Source organism: Neopelma chrysocephalum, unplaced genomic scaffold (assembly GCF_003984885.1).
Source record: "Neopelma chrysocephalum unplaced genomic scaffold, ASM398488v2 Primary Assembly neopelma1_97102, whole genome shotgun sequence".
In the NCBI taxonomy this organism is placed as follows: domain Eukaryota; kingdom Metazoa; phylum Chordata; class Aves; order Passeriformes; family Pipridae; genus Neopelma; species Neopelma chrysocephalum.
This window is the reverse complement of record NW_020925744.1, coordinates 1657657-1671399: the sequence shown is the minus strand read 5'-3', so window position 1 is coordinate 1671399 and position 13743 is coordinate 1657657. Positions and strand designations below refer to the sequence as shown.

General features: G+C 39.8%; 2 protein-coding genes across 10 annotated transcripts in view; one reads left to right on the top strand and one right to left on the bottom strand.

Annotated features, from left to right (window-relative positions):
• The window catches only part of POLK (DNA polymerase kappa), a 31904-nt gene extending 31420 nt beyond the window's left edge, over nt 1-484 (bottom strand). For 3 of the 8 annotated variants that reach the window (XM_027671466.1, XM_027671467.1, XM_027671464.1), the window contains exon 1: nt 203-472. The gene's annotated coding sequence lies outside the window, so the exon portion shown is untranslated. Of the gene's footprint in view, nt 1-3; nt 107-202 lie in introns of those variants that run through there. The other 5 variants (XM_027671459.1, XM_027671465.1, XM_027671462.1 and 2 more) reach the window with 4 other exon arrangements.
• Nucleotides 485-760: 276 nt separating this feature from the next.
• Nucleotides 761-13743, top strand: part of COL4A3BP (collagen type IV alpha 3 binding protein) — a 76387-nt gene continuing 63404 nt past the window's right edge. For both annotated transcript variants that reach the window (XM_027671403.1, XM_027671402.1), the window contains exons 1-2: nt 761-1020; nt 4338-4472. In XM_027671403.1, coding sequence (XP_027527204.1) covers nt 925-1020; nt 4338-4472 — 231 coding nt within the window. In that variant the 5' untranslated portion in view covers nt 761-924. The remainder of the gene's footprint in view (nt 1021-4337; nt 4473-13743) is intronic.

Sequence of the window (13743 nt, the reverse complement as noted above, 5' to 3'; positions counted from 1 at the left end):
TACCTCGCAGCTGGTGCCGAACGCCGACCCATCAGAGTACCAGCTCTGCCCATCCCACGCCGAGGGGCATTACCGGGGAAGCGGAACCGGGACAGACCCGCCCTCCCGTCACGTTTCACCGGAGCCAGTAGCACTTCCCACCCCTTCCCTCCGCCTCCACCATCTTTGATTAGGGAAAAGTTTGAAGTTCACACCCCCTCACCTCCCCGAATCCCGCCAGTTCGAGGCGAGGAAGACGAGGCTACATATATCTCCTCACCCTAGAAAGCAAGCAGAGCCGGAGAGACGCTTCGCCTCGCTAAAGATAAAGCAAAGGATAAAGGAAGAGACAAAGCAAACATCGCCCCGAGCAGCACCGCCACCCTCGGGAGCAGAGTTCCCCTCACCGGGGGCGCTGAACCGAGACCTGCCGACACCGTCACAGGAACGATGACATCAAGATGGCGGCTCTCCGTCGCCAGAGCTGAGACTACATCTCCCAGCATGCCCTGCGGCACCAACGAGGGGAAGCAGTGCCCACGCTTACGGCTCCGCGGGGCTGGACTACACCTCCCGTGGGGCGCCGCGCGGCGCGGCCGGCGGGGCGGGGCTAGTGAGTTGTGGCTCGGAGCGCCCACCTCCCCTAAAATGGCGGCGGCGGCGGCGGCGCGCTGAGCGGGCGCGCGCTCGCCCCTCCTCCGCTCAGCGCCCCGGTGTTGTGGCTCTGGCCGCGGGCGGGGTCTGCGGGGCCGTGCTGAGGGGAGCCTAGGGCTTCGAGCCTGGTCGCCGGCCGGTCGCTGGCAGGGGCGGGCGGCGCTCGACGCGGCACCCGCTCAGGTAGAGCCCGGCGCTCCCGTCCCTTCGGCAGGAGGAGGAGGAGGCTGCTGTGGGCGGGGGCCGCTCCGGCTCTTTCCCAGCTCGGCGGTGGCTGCGGCTCCGGGCTCCATGTCGGACAACCAGAGCTGGAATTCCTCCGGCTCCGAGGAGGACCCCGAGACCGAGCTCGGGTTGCCCATTGAGCTCTGCGGGGTGCTCAGCAAGGTAAGCCGCCTCTACCCCCTTCCCGCAGCCCGGCGCTCCCCCATCCCCGTTCCCCTCCTCGCTGTCACCCCAGGGAGTCAGGCCGAGGGGCCGTGCGGGGGGGGCCGTGCGGCTTCGCGGGCGGCGCTGGCACGGCCGGGGGAGCCGCCACCTGACGGCGTAGCCGCTGCCAGGCAGAGCCGCGCCGGCGCCCGCGCCCCCTCCCTCGGCCCCATCGCCCCCCGCGCCCGGAGCAGCCCATCCTTCCCCGGGGACAGCCGCGGTCCCGGCCGGCCCCCAGCCCGCCGCCCGCCCGCCGCGGGGCCCCGCGGAGCCGGGCCGGGAGGGCGTCTCCCCGCGCCTCGGGCTCCCGGCCTGGGTGTCGCGGCACCCCGGGAGTTCCCGCAGGCACCGTGGTGGCTCCCCGGGAGCGGGCACGGCTTTCAGTGCGAGTGTCAAAACAGGGCAATAAAGAAATACTGCAGCAAGAGATAACGGGAGGAGCGGAAAAGGAAAATGGCCCTACAGCTTGTTTCCCCTTTTAAAAATAGCCGTATTTTTTTTTCCTCTTTTATCGCTGAAAATAAGGTGACATCCAAGTATGTGTCGGGAAATCTTATTTTTAGAAGTACTTTGAAGTTGAATATTAAATTACTAAGTTTCACCACTTTTTTTTTTTTTAAATTACGGAAAGTATGTTCAGAATAACGTTTAGAATTAAAGCGCTACGTCTTGCATTTTTTTTCCTGCCCTTCATGATAAGGCTGACCACAAGCCAACGTAGGAGACATAAGTTACAGGATACAGAGATCTTAAACTGGCCCTGGATGCAGAGAAAGCAGCTCACACTCTGCTTGTTGTGAGGGACTCTCTGAACTACTTCCATCCTGAAAATGGGTATGGATGGATATGCTTCCATCCTTCCAGAGATAAGAAGAATGGTTAGGAGAAAAGAAGGATCTCTGCTTGCATTCGTAAGGTCTTCTTATCTAACAGTGGATGGCAGAGGGAGGATGAGATGGCCGTTACAGCAGTTACAATGTGAGATTTTTTGTTACAGCAGTTACAATGTGAGATTTTTTGATAGGTGTAGTTTTGTTTGTTTTTTTTTTCATTGTAAAGGTTTTCTTTGGTAAGATGCTTCCATCATTAGAAGGGATGTAATCTGTGAGATTTAATTTATTTTTATGTTAGCAAATTTAGTACAAGTACTGTTTCTGGCATAGGAGGTGAAGCCATGGCTTCAGACATTCTGTAGCTTAGGTATGTGCAAACTTTTTGCTTTTTTTAGATGAACATGCTGAGCATAGCAAACACTGACTTTCCTGTGAGGAATTTAATCTGAATAGTCAAGTATGGTGAAACCTGTTGCAATGAGTATGTTTGAGGGATAAGGTTACCTTTTGTTAGTTGATACCTCAGTAATAATTGAGACAAACAAAATGAAATGGTAGCATGCTGAACTTTCTACTAAGGAAATATCTATTTTTATTAACTTACTATGTATACTTAAGTTCTAAAATCAAAGAAGTAAGCTGCAGTTCTCTATGTGCTTAGAGTTTCAGTAGTTCTGCCCTTCACTAAAGAGAAAAGCTTTGAAGGAAATGGAGTAATTTGGTAAGAGTACGTCCTGCTGGTGTTTTGAAATGTTTTGAAACTCTAGGCTTTTTTTCCATTGTTTCCTGCTAACGATTTTAAGGTGGATACGAAGAAAGAACTTCAGTGTGGAAGAGTATTTCTTGAAAATCTAGTTTTTCTAGATGCTTGGAAAAACAGTGGTCACTTCTCAGCCAAAACCTTGTGTTTACCCAAGTATGCTTTAAGGAGTCTCTTAATTCATGGCACACTTGAATTGCAACAGCAAGCTTCGATTGCAACAGCAGATGCAAGATTGACTGCTATATTTGTCTCTCTTAACTTTTTCAAAAAAGAAAACGTGCTTTCCCTTGCTTTTTTGCCAAAGACAACTTTGGGCTCTGTCTTTCACCTCTTAGGAGGAGTTGGGAACATAAGAGATAGGAAAAGAGGAAGGCAGGAAATAATATACCTCCATAGCTTGTGCTACCAGTTCATGTAATGACACAGCTGAGGCTTTCTTTAAGTAATGCTGAATTTAGCAATTAGTTGTATTAAGAGATGAAAAAGGGCTTTATATTTGGAGAGCAAATCAAGGTCTTGCCTACATTTGAAAATCGTTAGGAATTTCTCAGCTGTAATTTTTTTCTTTAGGCCTCATCGTCTAACTAGAGTTAACATGTAGTTATAGAATATGTGTTAACTAATAAGTGTAGTGTAATGTGGAAATAAGACGGTTGGTTGATTTTTTTCTCCCCTCCTCATTTTTATATTACAAAATGATGAATAGTGGTTGGATTTAAATGCTAATAAGAGCTTAATTCTCCGAGCTTTTTGTCAAAGAACATGTGTCATAATCAAAGTAATGCTTGCATGATAAGATTGTTTTCAATGCTTTTGTTTCTGTTTTTATCAAATTTATAATATTTTTGCTATGATTGAAGACTAAGCACCAGTGTATTGTCAGAATTATAGGATAGTCCTGATTTTCTATCAGTATGATATAATTCTACAAAGTGCATTTGGGAAGATATTGCAAAGATAAGATTAATAATCAGAACTTTTAGTCACTTCTTACTACATCTCTGTAGAATTAATCCAGAATTTGTTCCTGAAAATTCAGTTTTATTCCATGTGTGAATGTGAAGTCCCTAGAAAAATCTGAACAGCAAAAGCATGATTGGATGTCTGCTGATAAGCAAGTATCTTTTTTGTGAAAGTGGTTAGAATTAAAACCTAAAGCAGTATTAAATTGATAAAAACCTGATTCCTCTAGGCACACAATACTACTTACTGTATTGTGCGATAATGGCATGATTTTATTTCTATGAAGAGAACTTTATATGACATTTTATATAAAATTTATTTTGCGTTCCCTTTAAGTCTTTTGGCCTAACTCCCAATTTTATATCAGGTACCTAAATTCTCTTTAGTAGTTAATGTTTGATTTTCTCCCTCCCCCATTTTCCTCAATTTGTATTATCAGTATGTTTATTATCTTTATTGTAACTGGCCTTGGCAATGCAGTTGCAGTCAAGTCATCTGTCTCTATGTTGGCTCTTTGGGACAACTGAGTTTTTGTACCTTTAGGAGTTTGTAAAATTATTCTAGGAGCTCTGAGTAGAAAAAAGTTCTCAGTTGGGAAGAACTTGTAAAAATAAGTTGCTTTTTTCTGGAGGTACTCAAAAGCCTGAAAAATATCCATTTTACTTCCTTTTATCGTTATGTTTCTATTAGCTGATCTTTGGAAATTTTTTTTACAGTGGACCAACTACATTCATGGGTGGCAGGATCGATGGGTAGTTCTGAAAAGCAACACACTCAGTTATTACAAGTCTGAAGATGAAACCGAGTATGGCTGCAGAGGCTCTATCTGTCTGAGCAAGGCTGTGATTACAGTAAGTACTATTTCACTATTGCCATTATTTGATGTTTTGAGCCGTTATATGTTTGTATTTGGCAAAAGGAAATATGGGTATGGCTAATTGTCTTAGGTCAGTGAGACAGTGAGTGGTGTCAGTGGAACACTGTGAAGCAGGGCAAGAAGTTCCTATAAGAAAACAAACAGTTCTCATTTGTGACTGCAGTGAGCAGTATTTTGTTTCTTACATTAGAGGTTTTTGTGGGTAGAGATACTGTTTGCCTCTGAAGGCTGCAACATTTTTTCCCAGACCCCAGACCAACTTCCCAGAGGAGGTACCATCTTTCACAGTCTTTGCACTACAGAGAGAAGGTTTGGCTGTACTTTCTAAATATGACTCTGTAGAATGTTTCCAAAGGGAAAATTTCTTTGAAAACATGCTTGCTCTGAACAAGTTTGTGTGTTGCTGTAAAAGAAGGTTCAGAATGCACTGATAAGAATAAAGAGCCTACATATAAATGAGCACAAGTCTTATGAGGATTGGCTGAGGGAGCTGGGATTGTTTAGCCTGAGAAAAGGAGGCTCAGGGGGTACTTTATTGCCCTCTACAATTACTTGAAAGGAGCTTTTAGCCAGGTCTAGTCTGCCAGATAACAAGTTACAGGACGAGAGTAAATGGCCTCAAGTTGTGCCATGGGAGGTTTAGATTAGATATCAGGGAAAATGGCTTCAGAGAAAGGGTTATAAAACATTGGAACAGGGTGTCCAGGGAAGTGGTGGAGTCACCGACCCTGGTAGTGTTAAAAAAACCTGTGGATATGATGGAACTTGAGGACATGGTTTAATGGTGAATGTGGTGGTCATGCTTGGTTGATGGTTGGACTTGATGATATTAGAGATCTTTTCCAATCTTTACGATAGTATAAAATCTCATAAAGATGAATTTGCCTTAGATAAAGAAAAAAAATCTGCTTTCAGAATTATGGATTTGCATTATGACTAATGCTTGTCAAAAAGCATACTGTAGCTTTTCTGCAGTACCATTGAATAGTCAGTCCAGTTATGTGATTTAGGTAAAAAGAGCTGGACTTCTGTCTAGCACACAAATTCCTAGAGTAATAGTGTTAAATCTTACTATTTATGTTCTTATTCCACCAAATATGTGGGTTTTTTTCAAACTGAATTCAAGATGACAAACGAGAAGTATTCTCTTTCTTAGTAATAATCAACTAACAACTAGAATTTTAATAAACACATCTTGGTTTGAAAAAAAGAAAAACTGGATTGATAGCATCAACCGTATGCATTTTGGAAAAAAGCTTGTGAAGGAAAGAAGAGTTTTACATATATATGTCTGCAAGGTATCATAGTCATCTATAAATTGAAACATATCACCTAATGTATTTTAAAACTGTTTTTTAAACTGCTTAAATTTTTTAAACTTGCTCAAGATGTTACTTAATCAGGAATTTATCATACATAACAACAGTCTCTAAGAGTTCTGACTTAGCCTCTGCTCAGGACTTCCAAAAATTTTTCGAGTTCACTAGCAAGAGGCTTAGCATGCCAACCAGAAAGAGACAGGAAGGTGCTGGCAAGGATGTTGACGAAAGAACATCTGGAAGCACACTGTAGAGCACATCTCAGCATCCTGAATTCCGCTTGTGGTGGAACGAGAGGTAATGGTGATGCTGCCATTTCTGCTGGAGTGCTTTGATACATTGCAGTTTGTAAAGCGAAGTTGACGAGCATGTATTCTGAGTAGTAATTATGTAACACTGGAACGTCTTACAGGTAATTTTTAACTCCTCTGTGTGGCACTTGTTACATCTGGTAACTTGAATTGTTGCATTCGGTTTTCAGTTCTTGAACTTCTTGACTACATTGAGGAAGAATTAAAAGTGTCCACAATTTTAAAAGTTAATCTGATATTTACTTGTTCCATTTTCATTCAAGTTCATGCTTTGTGAGTGATATTTGACAGTCTAATTGCTTGACTGTAGTTTGAGATGGCATCCCTGAAAGCTAGTAAATTCCTGTTAATTATTTCTAGTTGCAATTAAAATTATTGTTGTGTAAATTTTAAAGGTTCAGGAATACCATTGCATCATGTCTCTAGGATATAGAAATATACTTTCGAAACTATCCTGTGATTATTCTGTCTCTTAGTTTTTCAGAATTCATACTTTTAAGCCAGAGTTTTAGCATGAATGCTTCTGGTTTGATAGTTTTGTAGCAAATTGAATATTTTTTTTAACTTAAGTTTTCAATTGAAAATTGTTTATACTTACATGTAAATGTTTAAAATATTCTTCCTGAGGTAGATAGTTGATCTTTATTCTGTGTCCTTGTAGTGTCTTTACTAACTATAAGCTTTCTAGCATGTATTTAAATGCATAGGAGAACACCAAGCTGCTAAAGTAAGTGTTGAGAAGACAATTTGTGACAACTACCTTTGCAGTCAGTGGAACTTACTCTTTACTGCGTGGCTTGTGATTACTTTGGTAGGGAGGGGAAGTCAGATTTCTTACTGGTTTAATGTAAGTTGATTTGATGTAGTTGGGATCTTAATCTTTAATATTTTTCATCAGTCTTTCACTATACTGTAAGTTCGGCTTCCCTTGATCTTGCTATCCAGAGACAGGTGTATAACTACTTTTATCCTAACCTGGTGTATTTCAGTAAGTTTTCCTTCAGTACCATGCAGGACATGAGTGATATGAGATGTTGTTCGTGGCTGTAATGTTTCCTTGTAGGTGGTTGGAGTTTCATGAAGCTTTCTTTTAGGCACTCATATTAGGTATGCATGTTTGAATCCAGTGGGGAATGTAATGATTTTCTGTGCATAGTTAATTCTACTACTATTATAGAATGTCCATGTTTTGTTGATGTATAAGCATAAGTTTGGAAAGCTGCTGTCACTGAGTAGTCTTACCGTACTTCCAGCAATGAAGATCAGTCTAATTCTAAGTCATAATATTAATTGAGACATGAATCTTGTATGCAGAAACCCACAGTTGTTTCTGCTCTTATTTTATCATTTGTATTGCATTGGTTAGGGATTGATAAATAATTCTACAGGGATATTTTGTATGACACTTGTCTCTCCCCTCTATTTGATGAAAGGCAGACTAATTAAATTAGCTTTTTGGGGTGTTTCAAGTGCAGAATTATATTGTCATACATGCAGAACAGGTATGGTCTTGTGACAGTAGTCTTTAATTGAATGAAAAATATGGGATCTGATTGGACTACTTGCTATATTAACTCCTGGGGCTCAAAAGGGCTGATTTTTCTGGAAGAGAGGACTAAAGGATGAATATTTATTATATACTCACTGGATTATCTCAAGTAATGAACCGTCAAGAACTGGCCATGTGAACTAGGTTTGTGGAAGGACAATGGAAGTCATTATATGATGTTGAGTTGCTTTTATCCAGCTAAGAAAAAAACATCTCAAAGGTTGGTTTATAAAAGGGTAGAAGCTGAAACTCAAGTTAAAAGTTCTGCTATGTGGTCAGTGGATGAGAGGAAATTATGGGTATTATAAAAAGTTGACATATGGACAAATTTAAGCTTTGTTGTATTAATCTCAGCATACTAAATAACTTTGGTAGGTGGTTGTCAGTGCCAGATGGTCTTTATTAAAGATACCCTTCTTTATCTTAAAGCTGCATAGTTCTTTCATTCCTAAAGTTAAACTTCCAGTGGAGAATTAATTCTGTGCACGTGATTAAGAATGGATCCATGGCAGTCCTGTAGGGGTGGACCTTTGGGACTCAGTTTTGGAGCTGGAAGGTCTAGGGTCTCTTTTTAAAAGAACAAAGAAAATACTCTGTAGACCTGGAAATTCAACTTTCAGGGGGACAGGTCTTTCAGCTTATATTTTCTTTGCCTTGATTACTGTGTCTGTTCATATAGTGTCATCACCACTGTTGTACTGAGTGACTTGTACATGACTAACTAATGTAGTCACAGCATGATAAGTCAAGAACAGCATGCTCTGACCACCACTTGAGGCAGTCTTGCAGCAAGGCCATCACTGATTTAATCATGGTAGTAATTTCTTTAATAGCTTCTCAAATCTCTTTATAAATTCTTAACAACCAAGTGTTTATCTGGTGGGTTCTAGGGCTCTTCCAGAAAGGATTTGCCTGGTCAAGACAACTCTTCTGCATGGACCCATACAGACGATCTTGAAAAATGCTTAGAGAAGCATCATGCTTGATAAAGTTTAAGAATGCTTAAACTCAGCCATGTGTGAACTTTGTGTTTTTTGTCACTAGAGGTGACTGCCTACAGAGAGGAGGAGGTCCAAAACCTCGAGTTTCAACTCAAAACTTCAGCTTTTCTTCAGCTTGCCATGTTGTTTTAATCCAGTGGTTAGTCTTCATCTTCCTTCTTGTCTATATTACTGATGTAGAAAAACTTCTTGGTTTGGTTACTTAGACAAGATGCAATACCTGTGATGCAGTGATTTTTTTCTTGGCTTTGGTTATACTGCAATGATGTATACTGATATCAAAATCTTTATGGAAACATGCTATTGGTTATTAGTTTGGGGTTTTTTAGAACACTTTGTTTTTATTGTGTTGTAACAAGATGTTTAGACAGGTCTGTGGAAGTGCCAGAACCAGGACTGAGCCAAAAATTCAGTTTGCATAGTGGAGATACTTGCATGTAAACTAGTTTGTTGGTTTTGTTTTTTTTTTTTCAGAAACACTTAATTCAAAGGCATGGTTGCTTTAATGAAGGCAGTAGTGATGCTTTGTATTAATATACAAATTGCAAGCAAGCCATTTACCTTCAGAATGAATTCTAAAATGTGAGGGTTTTGAGTATCTACTGTGAATATCTGGAGCTCAGGACAAGCAAGAAGAAAAGAAAATGGAAGTCTGCAGAGAGGCGGCTTAGTGAGTTGTCTTAGCTTTTTTCCCCCTAAGTTGTAATAAATTGCTGTTGTAAAGAACTTCATAAATATTCATTTTATAAATTAGGGCAGATATAAACATGTGTTAGTTTCAGTCTGCTAAAAGAACAAGAACACTATACATGAAAAAGCTAAACTGGTAGTTTTCAATTTTAAGCTTTTCATTTCATTATATATAGTCTGAAGAGAGTGTGACGTTTGCTTCCAGTAATCAGCCACTAAAATTAAAAAACTTACTCCACTTTTTAGAGATAGGTTAGCTGAACAGCTGCCCTTCTTCACTCTAGTACTTCTGTTATATTTATAATACGACATTGGCCACCATTAATAATTGGGCACTTGTGAAAGGAAGTACAGATTGACATTTTTAAAAGCAGATTTACAAGTTAAGAGAGGATGCTTCATGTGTTCATCACAAAAAACAGACACAGAACCTTCCAATGAGAGTTTTTCTTCACAGAAACTTCAGACCTTACAGATATCTAAGTTTTAGAATAAAGATGTGTGCTTTTTGTTGAAGAAGGTGTCAGTGCTAGACAAATATTCTTGGGAGCATGAAGAATTGTGTCTTTCAAAGTAGTCTTTCAAAATTTCACCTTGACATGAATGATATGTTGCTGTGTTTCTTTTGCATTTTATACCATGTGAAATGTAACAGTATCTTTGACTCAGATGGTGTGGTAATGTATAGAAGTGGACCCACTTGGATAACTAATATGGATAAACTTTGGATTTGTTCTTTTCTAGCTACTGCTCCAAAATTTGTTCTTGCTAACAGACTTGCTTATGATAAAAAAATGCTGTAATTGCAATTTTTGTCCACTGATAGGTTTGATTCAGTCTGTTGGTAGTTAAGCTGAATGAGAAGTGATAGGCTTTAGTTGGTGAAAGCTTTTATTAAGAAAGCTAAGCTGTAAATCTATGCCCTGGGCAGAAACACTAGCAGTAAATTTGTAATAATTGCTAATTGCATGGGAAAATATTTTTTCCAACTGTCTGAGGTTGGAAAACAATCTGATTTAGTATGATGTGATGAGGATTTAATTGAATAATTAATCTTCTGTAATTTGATAAAGTGCTTCCTCAGCCTTAATTGCTACTAAAAAGATGACCTGAGTAAACTAAGACATATAATACAAGCCCTAACTAGATAGGGGTTTATTTAGGACATGTGGCAATTAGTACTTTTAGGCTTTGGTGTGTGCCTCAAATAATCAAGTAGCTAAATCCAGACTGGTGGAAGATCTTGCTTAAATGAGAAACAGATATTCTAAATAGAGGCAAATGTGGCCAAGAGTACTTACTCATACAGGAAAGGCCAGAGGTGATTCTTTTCTGAAGAGGAAAATGCCAAAGAGCAACAGGAGAGTGAGGAAGAGAAAAGGAGGTAACGCCCAGGAGATAATGATGCTGGCCTGCAGCTTGTACAGCAGGCAGAAGTTGCTTGAAATGTGGGATTCTCCTGGGCAATTAGTTTTATCACTCATATCCTCTGTTCAAATTTGTGTATGCACGTGAGTTATCTGAACCAGCCATTGATGGGTTAATGTGAAAATGTGAGAACATTGCCCGGTATATATCCAAGTGCTATAAAGTGCTAATATCCTTGTCAAGCAAAAACCAATTATTTGGCATGGTGGAGAAATTGATGATTGATAGTGTGTATTGAAGAAATTGTCAGAAATGGAAAAATACACAGGAAAAATACACATCTAGATCAACTTAGGTGAGGCTGTTCTGTGTACTATGATGAAGATTCCATAATGATTAAGATGTAAGAAAAAAAATCTGTAATGTGTATTAAGCAAATATTTTAGGATTACTTAATATTGCTGAAGAATTAGTCTTTAGTACTTGAATATAATCATGTGTTACCACACACTTGAAATTAGGGCTGTAATCCACCAGTACTTCTGTCAACTTCTTATTATCAGTGAGAATATTATTCCTCCACATGACTTTTTATTAAGATAGTTAAATTCTAACACTGTTCATTATTTGACATCCACTTCAGGATCATAACTCCTGTCCATGGTTTATATTGGAGCAGGTTCATGCTGTGGAGCATTTCTCACAGATGCTACATCAAGTCTTAAATATTCAGTGTTTGCATTAGGTGTTAACTATGATTTTATAACTCAGCAATTTTTTTCTATTGTATTTGCAATCCTTACTTTTGCTCAATCTGAATTTCTGTGCATCTTCATAAGTTTGATTAATAGCTGATTTCTTGTTCATGTATACAGTTGGTTCATGTGTCACCCCCTCCAACGTTGTAGTGTTGGTCGATAGTCCTCCTAGGCAACTTATTGTTGGTTATCTGATGTGTCTTGTGATAGCCATTAATGATGTTTTCAACAGCTCTATTTAGGATTTGTGTAATATTAGACCTCACTTTTGGATATACGTTCATAGAATGATTTAGTTAAAAGGTCAGAATACTTTTTTTTATTTACTAATATATAGCTGCACTCAGCCATCTATGTCTTAGTTGCTTTCTGAAGTCACTATCTTACCAGCCTTTCTTTTTTTGTCCATGCATGGAGAATAGTTCTTCATAAATGATTACTTGAGTGTTGTTTTCTCCTTCTCCTAATTCATCTTTTTTCTTCTTTGGGCATAAACTTTAGTTGCTACTTTTCTCTTGTTTCAGGTGAATTTTGATCGATGTGAATTAGATCAAATAGTCTGGCGAACTTCAGCCACTTCTGAAATCTGTTTAGTGTGTCTTTCCACTTGATTGATGTCCATCTTTCCTCAGTTAAGAGGACTAGTTGGAACAGAATGTACTACCCCATGTCTCCAGGCACTTAACTCGGATTGTACTGTCACTGGTGTCTGATATATTCTTAAAGCTTTTTAAGGTGCTACCTTTTAAGGATGATGCTCCTTTTCCTAAGCTGTCTTTTTAAGCTCTTTCACAACTAATTGTGTGCATAGATATATATGTACAAAAAATATAAATATATGAAGGAATTAGAGGAAGCTGTGATGGAAGAATTTAAACTGACAATTCAGGTCAATTTTAAGTTTAGAATGAAAGGCTGGCATTTTTAGGCTGACATTGATCAGCAACATGCTTTGTGCTTTTAATTAGTTCTTACATGTTGTTGATTATTGCTATACATTAGTTCTTACACACTAACCATTATCATTATGTATTCAAAGCAGTCAGTTGTATATCTGACACATCCTAAATTAGCTGTAACTATGCAGTACCATGTAGTACCAGTATCATGTAGCTAGCCTGATATCCTTGTTCTCGATGGTCCTAATTGCTGAGGTCAACCTAACCTGATTTAAGAGCTCTTCAGTAAGGGGTGGGAGGAGGTGACAGGACAGGGACAGAACTGAAGTAGACATCTTCTGCCAACACATACCCCCCAGAATTAGGATTTTTTTGTAACCATCTTCTATAAAATGATTGAGGCACATGACCCTGGACTGCATGTGGTGTCATGCTGGAGAGGAGTTCCTATCCCAAACTGCAGCCTTTTCACTTCTTTGCCCTGTTGCTCAATTGTTAGGTTTTTTCTTTTCCTCTGGACTACCTGCTCCCACAAGAGCAAAAACAGCCTTCCCGGCTCTGGAGGTTGCACGTTTTCACTGACCAATATTTGATCATTAAGGAGTTGTTTATGGTTCTGGAGGCCTCTGCTTTTCATCTGTGTCCATATTTTAAGGTCTTTGATATCACATGCTTAAATTTTATATCGTAACGAGACATCTGGTACCAAGGTCTAGTTCATAGAGCCAGTTTTCATAAGAGGTTGATAATAAGCCTTACGGTTCAAGACTTGGACTTGCATAGTTAGCATAAGTCCTGTTGCTAATAATGTTAATACTGCATTTATGGAAATGCTTATTCAGTTGTACTGTGTTAAGTTGCTTATGTTTGGATTCAAATGAAGCTAATTTTAAATTGTAGTGTGCTGCCTTCACAGGTACAGCAGGCTTTTGTTTTAGCTACAACTCCACTGATTTCCTAGAATTGGAATTTCCATTCCCATCACCATGAATCTAAGCCCAGAATGCTCTAGTTTCTCTACCACCAAATAGTAGTGCTGTGAAGCATTGTTTTTCTCCTAGTGTTGAGTATCTTCTCTGGATACTTGCTCATGGTTTTCTTGTGAAATCTGTATTGTTCTGTTGCTGCTGGTGTATGTGCCACTGGGTCTTCTGTGCCATGCATCGTGCAAGGTACAATGAAGCTGATCAATACACAAATAGTTATTTTAGGAGTGCAGCAGTGCCTATGTGATTCCTATTGTAAAAATAACCTTTTAAAAAAGTGGTGCACACAATGTTTCTGCATTCTCTGAAGTTGATACAAAGTTGCCTGGCTTCCTGCCTGGTTGGTAACTCTTATCTTCTTTCT